The sequence below is a fragment of the Zalophus californianus genome, chromosome 7 (assembly GCF_009762305.2).
Source record: "Zalophus californianus isolate mZalCal1 chromosome 7, mZalCal1.pri.v2, whole genome shotgun sequence".
Taxonomy (NCBI): Eukaryota; Metazoa; Chordata; class Mammalia; order Carnivora; family Otariidae; genus Zalophus; species Zalophus californianus.
In genome coordinates this window covers 64,247,416-64,262,264 of record NC_045601.1, presented here as the reverse complement: position 1 = coordinate 64,262,264, position 14,849 = coordinate 64,247,416, and the positions used below count along the sequence as shown (strand labels likewise).

Sequence of the window (14,849 nt, the reverse complement as noted above, 5' to 3'; positions counted from 1 at the left end):
CTTACCAGCACTTTTCTATATATAATATACTCCCTTCATGGCTAGCCATAAGCTTCCCTAAAGCACTTCATGTATTATAGATTATTTTATTCTACCTCTTGTGTTCTTATTGCTATTCTTATTTTCAGAGTGGGTAGAGGACATAGACATCTTTTTTTTTTTTTCCTGTAAACTTTAATGAAATTTCTGTCTTGTTTTTCTAGATGGGACTGCTCTGTACATGGCAGGTCTACTATAAAGTCTTATAATTTAGTTCTCTGCCAGTTTCTAACCTTCGAGTTCCTGTATTTCCACATGCTTCTCTTTTGGTACCATTGTATTTCTCTCCATGCCTTAAATAATGTGTTGGTTGATTTAGAAATAAGTAGCATTTTTCTCATGGCCTTTCTTACAGGGAGAAACTGTAATTTTTTTTTCTTGAATCTTCTTAATTGCCCCAAATTAGAAGCATCCATGGTATCTTCCAGTAGGTCAATGGATAGACTGTAGTACATCCATGCAATGAGTTATCATGCAGCAGTAAAGAGAATGATCTATAAATCCACAAAAAGACATAAATGAACCTTAATTATGTATTGCTAAGTGTAAGAAGCCAGTCTGAAAAAGTTACTGTTAGGATTCCACCTATGTAGCATTGTGGAAAAGACAAAACAATAGAGATACTGAAAAGATCAGTTATTATCCAGGGAATTGAGGGAGTGAGGGAGGAGGGATGAATAGATGGATGTCAGAGGGTTCTGAGGTCTGTAAAACTATTCTGCATGATACTGTAATGGTGGGCACATATGCTTATGTCAGAAGCCATACAACTGTACACCACAAAGAGTGAACCCTAATGTAAATTGTGGATTTTGGTTAATAGTGATGTATCAATATTGGTCCATCACATGTAACAAATATACCACATAAAGGCAAGATATTAATAACAAGAACCATATGTGGGTTGGGGAGTGGGTTTGTAAGAGGAGAATATATGGAAACTATATTTTCTGTGCAATTTTTCTGTAAACTTAATCTGGAAAGCAAAACCTATTAACTAAAATATGTTCATACTTGATAAAGAGTTCATATATAGACTATTACAAAGTAATTAAATAACCATAGGTAGTATCTAAGTAACAAAACAACAATTTATATGAGAATGTGTTTCTTTTCTGTTGTTAACAATTTGGTCTTTATTCTGCCTTCTTAAATTTTTTTTTAGAATTCCTCCAGTCATTCCTGTTTCTGTATTTATTTTTCTTTTTGGTCTTTTCTATTAGGTGTACTAGCCCTATCTTGGTACCCACCTGGTACAAATGATGAGAATGGAGAAAATACTGATGACTTGGTACCGACTATTTTGGATAAAGCTCATAAATATAATCTGAAGGTATTTAATTTTATTTTTTTTGGAGATATCAACATACTAGTATCAGGTGTTCAACATAATGATTTGGTGTGTTTATTTTTTGAAATGATCATCACAAGTCTAGCTAACATTCATTACACAATTACAAATTATTCGTGTGTGTGTGTGTGTGTGTGTGTTAAGAATTTTTAAGATCTGTTCTCTTACTGGCGTTCAAATGTATCATACAATGTTAACTGTAGTCACTATGCTGTACATTATATACCTAAGTCTTTTTTATTTTATGACTGGAAGTTTGTACCTTTTAACCATCTTCACCCATTTCACCCCCTCCCCACCCCCACCTCAGACAACCATACATCTGTTATCTGTGTCTGTGAGGTGTTTTAGGATATTTGTCTCTATCTGACAGACTTATTTCACATAGCATAATGTCCTCTAGGTCCATCTATGTTGTAGCAAATGGCAAGATTTCCTTCTTTTCGTGGCAGAATAATATTTGCCTTGTATATATACTACATTTCCTTTCTCCATCCATCCATTAATGGACATTTAGGTTATTTCCATTTCTTGGTTATTGTAAATACAGGCACACCTCATTTTGTTGTGCTTATATTTTGTGCTTTGTAGATACTACACTTTTTTTAAAAAAAAATTGAAGTTTTGTGGCAGCCCTGCATATAGTAAATATATTTTCCAACAGCTTTTGCTTCATGTTCTGTGTCACGTTTTGGTAATTCTCACAATATTTCAAACTTTTTCATTATATTTGTTAAGGTGATCTGTGATGAGTGATTATGACTTGCTGAAAGATAAAATGATGGCTAGCATTTTTTTAGCAATAAAGTATCTTTTAAGACACATACATTGTTTTTTAGACATAATGCTATTGCAAACTTAACAGACTACAGTGTAGTGTAAGCTGGATTTTTTTATGCACCGGGAAGCCAAAAAATCCATTTGACTCCTTTTTTTACAATATTCATTTTATGGTGATGGTCTGGAACAGAACCTGTAATGTCTCTCAGGTATGCTTGTAATTGTGTGGTAAGCATCAGTATTATTTCAAACTTGTTTTTGTTCCCTTTGGATAAATACCAGAATTGCTGGATCATATGGTAGTTTTATTCTTATATTTTTTTCTTTTTTTTCTTTTTTCCCAGCCACCCCATCCCTCCCACCCTCCACCACTCCAGCAACCCTCAGTTTGTTTCCTGAGATTAAGAATTCCTCATATCAGTGAGGTCATATGATACATGTCTTTCTCTGATTGACTTATTTCACTCAGCATAACACCCTCCAGTTCCATCCACATCATTGCAAATGGCAAGATCTCATTCCTTTTGACGGCTGCATAATATTCCATTGTGTATATATACCACATCTTCTTTATCCATTCATCTGTTGATGGACATCTTGACTCTTTCCACAGTTTGGCTATTGTGGACATTGCTGCTATAAACATTGGGGTGCATGTACCCCTTCGGATCCCTACATTTGTATCTTTGTGGTAAATACCCAGTAGTGCAATTGCTGGATCGTATGGTAGCTCTATTTTCAACTGTTTGAGGAACCTCCATTCTGTTCCCAGAGTGGTTGCACCAGCTTGCATTCCCACCAACAGTGTAGGAGGGTTCCCCTTTCTCCACATCCCCGCCAACATCTGTCGTTTCCTGACTTAATTTTAGCCATTCTGACTGGTGTGAGGTGGTATCTCATTGAGGTTTTGATTTGGATTTCCCTGATGCCGAGTGATGTTGAGCACTTTTTCATGTGTCTGTTGGCCATTTGGATGTCTTCTTTGGAAAAGTGTCTGTTCATGTCTTCTGCCCATTTCTTGATTGGATTATTTGTTCTTTGGGTGTTGAGTTTAATAAGTTCTTTATAGATTTTGGATACTAGCCCTTATTTTTAATATTTTAAAGTACTTCCATAGTGTTTTCCATAGTGGCTGCATTGATTTACATTCCCACCAACAGTGCACAAGGGTTCCCTTTTCTCCCCATCCTCTCCAACCCTTGTTATTTCTTAAAGATTGATTTATTTGAGAGAGAGAGAGGGTATGTGCATGCATGAATGGGGCTAGGGGCAGAGGGAGAGAAAGAGCATCTCAAGCAGACTCCATGTTGAGCACAGGGCCTGATACAGGACTCGATCCTGAGATCATGACCTGGCCAAAACCAAGTGTTGGATGCTCAACTGACTGAGCCATCCAGGTGCTCCCAACACTGGTTATTTCTTGTCTTTTTGATAATAGCCATACTAACAGAAGTGAGGTGCATCTCATTGTGGTTTGATTTGCATTTCCCTGATAATTAGGAATGAGCACCTTTTCAGGTACCTGTTGGCCATCCAGATATCTTCTTAGGAAAATTATTCAGAACTTCTGCCCCTTTTTTAATTGGATTGTATGCTTTTTTAAATTGATTTTCGATATTAACTCCTTATCAGATATATGATATTAAATATTTCCTCCCATTTGCTAGGTTGCCTTTCACTTTGTTGTGCAGAAGCCTTTTAGTTTGATGTAGTCCCACTTATTTTTGCTTTTACCTTATGATGTCAAATCCAAAATATCATCTCTAAGACCTTTCTCAAGGAGCTTATCACCTATGTTGTCTTCCAAAAGTTTTATACTTTCTACACTTATGTTTAGGATTTTAATCCATTTTGAGTTAATTTTGTTTTTTTTTTTTAAAGATTTTATTTATTTGAGAGAGAGAGAGCACAAGTGAGCACAAGCAGGGGGAGGGGCAGAGGGACAGGGAGAAGCAGACTCCCTACTGAGCAAGGGAGCCCGACATGGGGCTTGATCCCAGGACCCTGGGATCATGACCTGAGCCGAAGGCAGTCGCTTAACCAACTGAGCCACCCAGGCGCCCCATCCATTTTGAGTTAATTTTGTATATGGTGTAATTCAGTGGTTCATTTTCATTTTTTTTTTTTTTTTTGCATGTAGCTCTCCAGGTTTCCAAACACAATTTATTGAAGAGACTGGCCTTTCCCCATTGTGTATTCTTGGCTCTGTGGTTGAAGATTAATTGACGATATCTGCATGGATTTTTCTGGGAGGGAGGGAGGCTTTCTATTTTGTGTGTTCCATTGATCTGTGTCTGGTTTTGTTTTGTTTTTTTTTTTTTTGTTAGTGTTTTTGTGAGTACCATACTGTTTTGTTTACTGTAGCTTTTTTTTTGTTTATTTTAAATATTTTTATTATTAGAGAGAGTGAGAGCAGGAACACAGCAGGGGGAGTGGGAGAGGGAGAAGCAGGCTTCCCGCTGAGCAGGGAGCCCAATGTGGGGCTTGATCCCAGGATACTGGGATCATGACCTGAGCCAAAGGCAGACGCTTAACTGACTGAGCCACCCAAGTGCCCTGATTACTGTAGCTTTGTAATATAATTTGAAATTAGTGACCTCGATGCTTCCAGGTTTGTTTTTCTTTCTTAAGATTGCTTTGGTTCTCTCTTGTGGTTCCATACAAATTTTAGGAATATTTGTTCCATTTCTGTTGAAAATGTCATTGGAATATTCATAGGGATTGTATTGAATCTATACATTGCTTTGTGTAGTATGGACATTTTAACAATAATAGTTCTTTTAGTTTATGAGCATGGGGTATCTTTTTGTTTTTTCTTCACTTTGTTTTCATTAATGTCTTATACTTGTCAGTGTCCAGATCTTTCACCTTCTTAGTAAAATTTATTCCAGTATTTTATTATTTTTGATGCAATTGTAGATGGATTTTCTTGATTTCTCTTTCTGTTCATTATTAGTGAATAGAAATATGAACGTTTTCATATACTGATTTTGTATTCTATGACTTTACTAAATTTTGTATTCTGCAACTTTGCTAAATTAGAATAAAACAATAAATTGTTTATTCTAAAGTTTTTTGATGAAGTTTTAGACTTTTCTATGTCATATGTCATCTGTAAATAATGAGTTTTGTTTCTTCTTTTCTAATTTGTATTCCTTTCATTTCTTTTTCTTGCATTGTTACTCTGGCTGAGAATTCCAATATTGTGTTGAATAAAGTGATGAGAGTAGGCATCCTTATCTTGTTCATGATCTTAGAGGAAAATACATTCAGTATTTCTCCATTGGGTATGATGTTAGCTTGGGGCTTCTCATATAGCCTTTACTATGTTGAGGTACATTTCCTCTATACCCACTTTGTTGATAGTTTTATCATAAATGGATGTTGAATCTTGGTGAATGCTTTTTTTCTCCATCTATTTAGATGATATGCTTTTTTTTTGTTTATTAACATATAATGTATTACTTGTTTTAGGGATATAGGTCTGTGATTCATTAGTCTCACAAAATATACAGCACTCACCACAACACATACCCTCCCCAGTGTCCATCACCCAGCCACCCTATCCCTCCCACCCACTCCATTCCAGCAACCCTCAGTTTGTTTCCTGAGATTAAGAGTCTCTTATGATTTGTCTCCCTCTCTGGTTTCTTCTTGTTTCATTTTTCCTCTTTCCCTATCATCCTCTGCCTTGTTTCTCAAATTCCACATATCAGTGAGATCATATGATAATTGTCTTTTTCTGATTGATTTATTTTGCTTAGCATAATACCCTCTAGTTCCATCCATGTCATTGCAAATGGCAAGATTTCATTTTTTGGTGGCTGCATAATATTCCATTGTGTGTGTGTGTGTGTGTGTGTGTGTATACACACACACACACACACACACACACACACCACATTTTTATCCATTCATCTGTCCATGGACATCTGGGCTCTTTCCATATTTTGGCTACTGTGGACATTGCTGCAATAAACATTGGGGTGCAGGTGGCCCTTCGGATCCCTACATTTGTATCTCTGGGGTAAATACCCAGTAGTACAATTGCTGGGTCATAGGGTAGCTCTATTTTTAACTTTTTGAGGAATCTCCATACTGTTTTCCAGACCCACCAGGTCTGGAATGCACCAGCTTGCATTCCCACCAACAGTGTAGGAGGGTTCTCCTTTCTCTGCATCCTCGCCAACATCTGTCATTTCTTGACTTGTTAATTTTAGCCATTCTGACTGGTGTGAGGTGGTATCTCATTGTGGTTTTGATTTGTATTTCCCTGATGCCAAGTGATGTCTTTGAGCACTTTTTCATGTGTCTGTTGGCCATTTGGATGTCTTCTTTGGAGAAATGTCTGTTCATGTCTTCTGCCCATTTCTTGATTGGATTATTTGTTCTTTGTGTGTTGAGTTTGATAAGTTCTTTATAGATTCTTTGTAGATTTTGGATACTAGCCCTTTATCTGATATGTCATTTGCAAATATCTTCTCCAATTCTGTCAGTTGTCTTTTGGTTTTGTTGACTGTTTCCTTTGCTGTGCTAAAGCTTTTTATCTTGATGAAGTCCCAGTTGTTCATTTTTGCCCTTGCTTCCCTTGCCTTGGGCGATGTTTCTAGGAAGAAGTTGCTGTGGCGAGGTCAGAGAGGTTGCTGTCTATGTTCTCCTCAAGGATTTTGATGGATTCCTGTCTCACATTTAGGTCTTTCATCCATTGAGTCTATTTTTGTCTGTGGTGTGAGGAAATGGTCCAGTTTCATTCTTCTGCATGTGGCTGTCCAATTTTCCCAACACCATTTGTTGAAGAGACTTTTTTCCATTGGACATTCTTTCCTGCTTTGTCGAAGATTAGTTGACCATAGAGTTGAGGGTCCATTTCTGGGCTCTCTATTCTGTTCCACTGATCTATGTGTCTGTTTTTGTGCCAGTACCATACTGTCTTGATGATTACAGCTTTGTATTAGAGCTTGAAGTCCAGAATCATGATGCCACCAGCTTTGGTTTTCTTTTTCAACATTCCCCTTTTATTCTTGATCAATGTTGTGTTTCACATTGACTGATTTGCTGATGTCAAACCATTCTTGCATTCCTGGAATAAATCCCATTTAATCATGGTATGTGATCTTTTTAATGTATTGTTGAATTCAGTTTATTAATATAAGGTTTTTGCTTCTCTGTCCTCATGATTGTGGATTGCTGCACTGATAGTGAAGTTTATGGTTAGATTGTGGCTCAGCCTGTCCTATCCATTTCAACATGGGTTTTTTTCTTGTTAGCCTGATGTATAGAAGTAACTCAGCTATTGTTTGGAATTTCTTACAGAGGAAATTATTCTGTACATATTTGTAGGTCTGGTATATCCATGGGAGGAGGTGAGTTAAGGATCCTCCTATGTCACCATCTTGAACTGGATCTTCTGAAGATATTTCATTTTATTATCAAGCTACTCAAGTTAATTCTTTTGGACATGAGTATATTAGTTTTTGGAATAGTTATTTTTATTAAAAATGTGTGACAATATGAATGAGAATCTTTTCTAATACTGTATTTTTTCATAAAAAATTTTTATCATGAATTCCAAAGCTTGTGTACATTATAATTTATTAAAGATCTCTACTATTTTAAATACATATATTACATTCATTTATTTATTGTTTACTAGTAGAAAAGGATTGAAGTGTTCTTTTATGAAGATAATATAGTAATTAGATTTACATGTTTAAATATTTTAGATGTCAAAGATGTACTAAAAACAAGTGTTGTTAACCATGTGAATTTAAGTATTTATAAAGTAATTGGAAAACAAACTGCCACTCAATTTGTCAAAATCTGATATTTACTTAAGCTGTATTTAACACATACACCCCTCCCCCGCACAAACACACACCTGTTTATATACATATAAGATGCAGGTGAAAGTCTGAAGACCAAGTATATTCTTTTTTGTTTTGTTTTTAAGATTTTATTTATTTTTTTGTCAGGTAGAGAGAGAGAGCACAGCAGGGGGAGCAGCAGGCAGAAGGAGAAGCAAGCTCCCTGCTGAGCAAGGAGCCTGATGCAGGAACTCAATCCCAGGACCCTGGGATCATGACCTGAGCAGATGCTTAACTGACTGAGCCACCCAGGCATCCCAGACCAAGTATATTCTACCCATATATTAAAGTGTGTTACAAATGGAGGAAGTTTTTTTCACAGTATAAGATTTTATTTCTTTTGGAAATTAATGAATCATGGAAACAAATAGAAATGATGATTAAAAGGATTTCAGTAGCACTGCAAAGGAAAATTTTGTACTAAATAGCAAGAGGATAAGCATTGTTTTTATCCACAGATACTTTTCAAAAAATGGTTATGTAGAAGGTGGCAACATTAATCATAATAAATTCTCAAGAACTATAACCATATATTCTGCATTCTTTGGCCATATTCAGTATAACTAAGCAACAATTAAGGCCAAATGAAACATTTAAAAGGTATCAAATTTAAAAAATTTTAATTGTAAAATTCTAATTAAAATAACAAAAATCAAGAGTGAAGTTTAAGATGATATAAAAATAAATAGCACTGAGAAAATTACTGCATTATTGATACTAGTGGGATAGCAATAATAAGCTAAAAGGGAGGGGAGGAATTAATAAGGATTAAATAAACAATTAAATAGAATACAAAACCTTCAAATCAGTAGCCTGGATAAATCCATCATTTTTTTCACTTATAAAATAGAAAAGTCACTGGTGAGATTAAAAAAGAAAAAAAAATAGAGAAAATAAATCAAAGATTAAAAGGGAATATACCCATAGATACAGAAGAGAGTTTAGATTTTATATCACCATATTTAAAATGTATAAGAAATGGGGCATTTTCTTAGAAAATACAAAAACATAAATTTATGTATAGAAAGAAGTTTAAATCTGAATTGACTTGTATCCTAGAAAAAATTCTAAAAGTTTCTTGAACATGTCTTCCCAGAGCATCAGATTTCACCTGGCACTTCTAGTCAACCTTTGAGAAACAGCAGATTCTTATGATACTGAAATATAATGGAAAGCTGCTTTAACAAATTACCCTAAAATTCTGCAGTTTAAAGCAACAAACCTGTATTATCTCACCCACTGTGGGAAAGTTGAGAATCTGGAAATGGCTTAACCTGGTGGGTCTGGTCAGGTTTTCCCAAGAGGTTACAGTCAATCTGTTTACTGGTGCTGTAATTATCTCTGAAGACTGTAGGATCCTTCCAAGCTTTCTCATGTGAGGGTTAACAGGCCTCAGTTCCTTTCAGCTATTGGAATGGGAGTTTGGGTTCTTCTAAGCCTCTCCACAGAGCTACCTGAGTCTCCTTAAGACATCGCAGCTAGTTCCCCATAGTGAATGATCTGAGGGAGTCCAGTGGAGAAGCTGCAGTGTTTTCTTGACCTAATCTTAGAAGTGACTATCTCTTTTGCCCTATTCTACTGGTTTATCTACTGAATAAACCAACCAAACAAGTATAGCATGAGAAAGATTTATAGACTGGGGCACCTAGGTGGCTCAGTCAGTTAAGCATCTGCCTTCAGCCCGGGTTGTGATCTCGGGGTCCTGGGATCGAGCCCCGAGTTGGACTCCCTGCTCGGGGCGGGGGGAGTCTGTCTACCCTTAACTTCCACTTGCGCGCTCTCTCTCTCTCAAATAAATAAATAAAAAATCTTTTAAAAAAGAAAGATTTATAGACTGATCTTACTAATGAAAACATGTGCAAAATTTCTGAAGAAAACTTAGATAAGAAGTGTTTATTAGCAAAAATCTAAGAATGGTTTCAAGAGTATGAAATCTGAATCCAAATCTCTGCATTCACTTCTGACTCAGCCACTTATAAGAACTATGTAACTCGTATGCTTCAGTTTTCTCATTTCTCAAATGGAAGAAGTAAGAAAATGTACTTTACAGAGTGATTATAAAGATTACATGAGGTAATATATGAAAAGTACTCAGTGTCTGGCACACAGTAAGCACTATATTAAGTAAATAAAACTTGATTATTTGCTGGAGATAAAATATCTTAACAGGTACTGAAATTTCAAGGAAATAACTCAATAAATCTGTTGTGAGTTCTTTAACTTGACAGATGAGGTCTTTTACTAACCTATATCAAACACCATCTTTTTGTTTTAAGATTTTATTTATGAGATCGAGAAAGTATGAGTAGGGGGAGGGGCAGAGGGAGAAGCAGACTCCCGACTGAGCAGGGAGCCAGATGGCTAGATCCCAGGACCCTGAGATCATGACCTAAGCCGAAGGCAGACGCTTAACCCACTGAGTCACCCAGGCGCCCCTCAAACACCATCCTTAATGGAAAAACAGTGGTATCATGCTCATTAAACCAAGATCAATCAAGAATGCCATCTGTCATCTGTATTATTTAATACTGTTATAGAGAATCTTTTTTTTTTTTTTTTAAGATTTTATATATTTATTTGACAGAGCGAGCACAAGCAGGGAGAGAGGCAGAGGGAGAAACAGACTCCCCACTGAGCAAGGAACCCAATGCAGGGCTCAATCGCAGGACTCTGGATCATGATCTGAGCCGAAGGCGGGAACCGACTGAACCACCCAGACGCCCCTGTTATAGTGTTTCTGAACAAATCATTTTAACTAAAAAATACAAAAAGAAAAAATGTTCTAAGTAAAATTACCATTCTTTGCAAATAGAAAATATCTATAAAACTCATGAAAAGTATCTAAAAACTTGTATGTCCAGTAAGGTGGTTGAAACCAAAGAATATTTGAGTCAATAGGATTCCTATATTAACGGGAAAAATGGAAAACATGTACACTGAAAATAGCTTAGCCATAGATTTATGAAGAAATCTTTGGCATTTATGAAAGGATATAAAAGACTTGCCTAAATAGAGAAACATGAATTTAATGTGAAGAGTCAAAATTTCCAAGTGGCCATTCTTTTGATCATTTGCATTTTATATATACATTTTAAAGATTTTATCCATTCATTTGAGAGAGAGAGCGCATGCGAGCATGAGTGTTGGGGAGGGATAAAGGGAGAGGGAGAAGCAGGCTCCGCGCTGAGCAGGGAGCCCGATGTGGGGCTCCATCTGAGGACCCCAAGATCATGACCTGAGCCGAAGACAGATGTTTAACCAACTGAGCCACCCAGGTGCCCCCTGTATTTTATATTTTAATATAATATATAAATTTAATCCCAATGAAAAACTCTAATGAGATTTTAAATGCAGAATTTAACCACCTAATCCTAAAGTTTATAAATGTTAGAAGAAAGTAAGACTTTTAGGGGCACCTGGGTGGTTCAGTTGATTAAGCGTCTGACTTCAGCTCAGGTCATGGTCTCAGGGTCATGCTGAGATTGAGCCCCCTGTTGGACTCTGGGCTCAGCGGGAGTCTGCTTTTCCCTCGCCCTCTGCCCCTCCCCCACTCATACTCGCCCACATGTGCGCTTTCTCTCTCTAAAAAATAAAATCTTTTTTTTTTAAGATTCTATTTATTTGACAGCAGCAGAGGGAAAGGGAGAAGCAGACTCCCTGCTGAGTAGGGGCCCGATGTGGGACCTGATCCCAAGACGCTGGGATCATGACCTGAGCAGAAGGCAGAAGCTTAACTAACTGAGCCACACAGGCACCCTTTTTAAATTTTTTTTAAAGATTTTATTTAAAATATATATTTTTTTAATTTTTTTTTTTTTTTTTTTTGAGAGAGAGCACAAGCAGGGGGAGCTGCAGGCAGAGGGAGAGGGAGAAGCAGGGTCCCTGCTGACCAAGAAGCCCAATTCAGGGCTGGATCCCAGGACCCTGGGATCATAACCTGAGCCGAAGGCAGACGCTTAACCAACTGAGCCACCCAGGTGCCCCTAATATATAAAATCTTAAAAAAAAAAAAAGACTTCATAAAATGTTAATTAATGAAGGGAAAACTTGTTTGTCCAAATAATGAAATGTACTATAAAATGACAGATATTAGGAGTATGGCACTAGCATTAGGATACAGAAAGAGATCAATGAAACATAATAATCCAAAAACAAAGCACTTTATATGAGATTCTAGTATATAATTCAAGAATCATTTAGAATGAAGTGTAAAAGGAATGTTTATTAATAACCTTGTCTTCCTGATACTTATTTAGTTTTTCATTATCTGTTCTACTGTTCTTGTCCTTAAGCAATAATTTTCATGTCCAATAATTCTTAGATTGCTCATTTTTCATGTTCCTGTTTTTTAAGGTAGTGTGTTAGCAAATCTTAATGAAAATGTGAATCAGAGTATCTTTTCACTAGAGACTATTTAGTCTGAATTCTCAGGTTCTTACCACTCTTAAAAATCACTGAGGGTTTTTATTTGCTCTGAAATGTCTTGAAGTTTATATATCCTAATGGAAGACAGGCTGGTTTGTCCAGTACAGGTAAGTTAAGTGAGGTCTTTAAGAGATGATGTAGACCTCTGTTGAAATATTCATTTTCAAATAAAAATCTGAAAAATGAGTTTTAAGACTTCTTTTGCAGCTTAAGGAATCAGTAATTTATCAGGGAGTGGAACTAGAACTCTAGGGAAACAGGATCAGCTAAATAGGCAAGTTCTTTTTTATTCCCCCCTAATTCCTGTCCATAAAGCCTTCTTTTTCTACTTTATAATCCTAAAGCTCCTAAGGCAGCAGCATCACCTAAATTAGCTGACTGGAAAGAGCTGTCATTTGCCACGTCCCCCAGTACCATTCAGTAAGCTCTCATTAGCACTTGAAATCTGCAAATACACAGACCTTGCAAATTCTGGCACCAGGTCTGAAACTGGATAAGTAATATGATTTATCTTCCCCCAAACAGGTCCAAAGGCCACTCTTCTGTCCATGTAATTCTAAGTTCTGTAATCCTGGGACATGAGAGGGAAGAGGCCTTCACAACTCAAGAAAGCTGGCCTTTAAGTATGTACTTTCAGGAGTTTAAAGGTAAAGTGAGGATGTTCTGGTGCATGAGGATAGGTTTGGTTTTCTCCTCTGTAAAGCTTCCTGTTCAGGAGAATGTGGCAAAGATATATCTAATTGCCAACGTACTTGGTCTTGCTGTGCTTCAGCTTTTATATCTAATGATCAGAATCATTTGGAACCAGACAGGCTAATATTTTACAAAATGTTTAGGATAATTTCTTGGCCTTGTGTCTGGGGAGCAACTATGCAGTGCTTACAAAAATAGACCAGGAACCATGAGACTGGAGTTAATCTCAGCTCCGGAATTTTATATTAATTACTTCATCTTCTTGGCTTATCATCCTCATTTGTAAAATGACAGGATGAAACCATAAGATGGTTTTAGTTATTGAGTTTTTGTGATTTCTGTAGTGTTGTTGAGCAGATATTTCTTATAATTAAAGTGTAATATATCCTGTTTATATAAAGAATGGAAACTTTGCTAATAAAAGAAGAGTTAATGCTTAAATAATGACAGTAACTTACTAAAATTAAAGTTCTAAGGCAGTGATAGAAGAGATGAATAATATTGTGAGTTCTGTGCTAAGAAACTGTGGCCTACAATCTGCATAACTTACCACACCTGAAACTTTAAGAGTAAAATAAGTGGGTTTATTAGTAACAGCTCTTTTTGCCCTTGCTAATTTTCAGCACAAGAAAATAATCTCCCCTTTTCTACAATTTGATTAGTATAGAATTGCTTAGCCCCTTCCTGCCAAAAAAGCAGCCCTTCAATTTATCAGTTTTATTTTTTAAATATTCTAATAGGTTTTTAAAATATTCTAACAGTTTTAGTGTATTAATTCTATTCGGTCTTGATTGATAGAATTAATCATTCTTTCCTCAGGTTTGTTTTACTCTTCCCTTTCTACTTTTTGAGCTAAAAATGTCTTTCCTTTTTTTTCTCTTTTTTTGTTTTAGGAATAGAGAGTTTGTTAAGAAATGAGTTTGTCTCACAGTTAAGCTTTTGTCATAGCTTATTAGTTTTGATTACATAAGGGTTTAACTAGTATTTTAGGTGAGTGCTTTTAAGTCAAACAAATGAGCAAGAATAACAAAAATGTTTGACACTTTAGTTACTTGTTTTGCTTTATCTCTAGCAAACGTGGACTAATTTTTTTTTTGGGGGGGCAGAGTAAATGAGTAAAGCAAAATATAAATTATGAGTTTCAAGTTATCTGCTCTTTGATATATTTGTTAGCATATTCATTGGAACAAGGACTGTTTTAGCACTTTTTAAGCATATAATAAAAATCAGAGCTGGGTATTTTCCACTATATCTTTGCTGTCCTCCTGTATCTTTAAGAACATAGCAGTGAGGGGCTCTCCTGGGTGGCTCAGTAGGTTGAGCGTCAGACTCTTGATTTTGGCTCAGGTCATGATCTCAGGGTCTTGAGATGGAGCCTTCTGTGGGGCTCCCCACTCAGTGGGGAGCCTAATGTTCTCCTTCCTCTCTCTCTCTGCCCTTTACCCCTGTTCGCACACTCTAAAAGAAGTAAATTAAAAACAACAACAACAACAACAAAAAACCCACAGTGGTGAAACAGTGTTTGAGTGAAACACATTTTGGTAGATTGTGTCACTCTTTAGTCAACAGTCCTTTTTCCCTTCCCCTCCATGGAAAAGAGTGAATGTACCTACTGACCCATTGATGTTGGCCTTGGCCTCATGGCTTGCTTTGGTTAATAAGATGTGAAAAAACATAATATATACCATACCTGAGCA

The 14,849-nt window shown here is 36.4% G+C and overlaps 1 protein-coding gene across 4 annotated transcripts in view; it reads left to right on the top strand.

The window, feature by feature from the left end:
• Positions 1 to 14,849, top strand: part of MANEA (mannosidase endo-alpha) — a 79,681-nt gene that overhangs the window by 46,715 nt on the left and 18,117 nt on the right. For all 4 annotated transcript variants that reach the window (XM_027602869.2, XM_027602873.1, XM_027602872.2 and 1 more), the window contains one exon: positions 1,263 to 1,372. In XM_027602869.2, the coding sequence (XP_027458670.1) occupies positions 1,263 to 1,372 (110 nt within the window). The remainder of the gene's footprint in view (positions 1 to 1,262; positions 1,373 to 14,849) is intronic.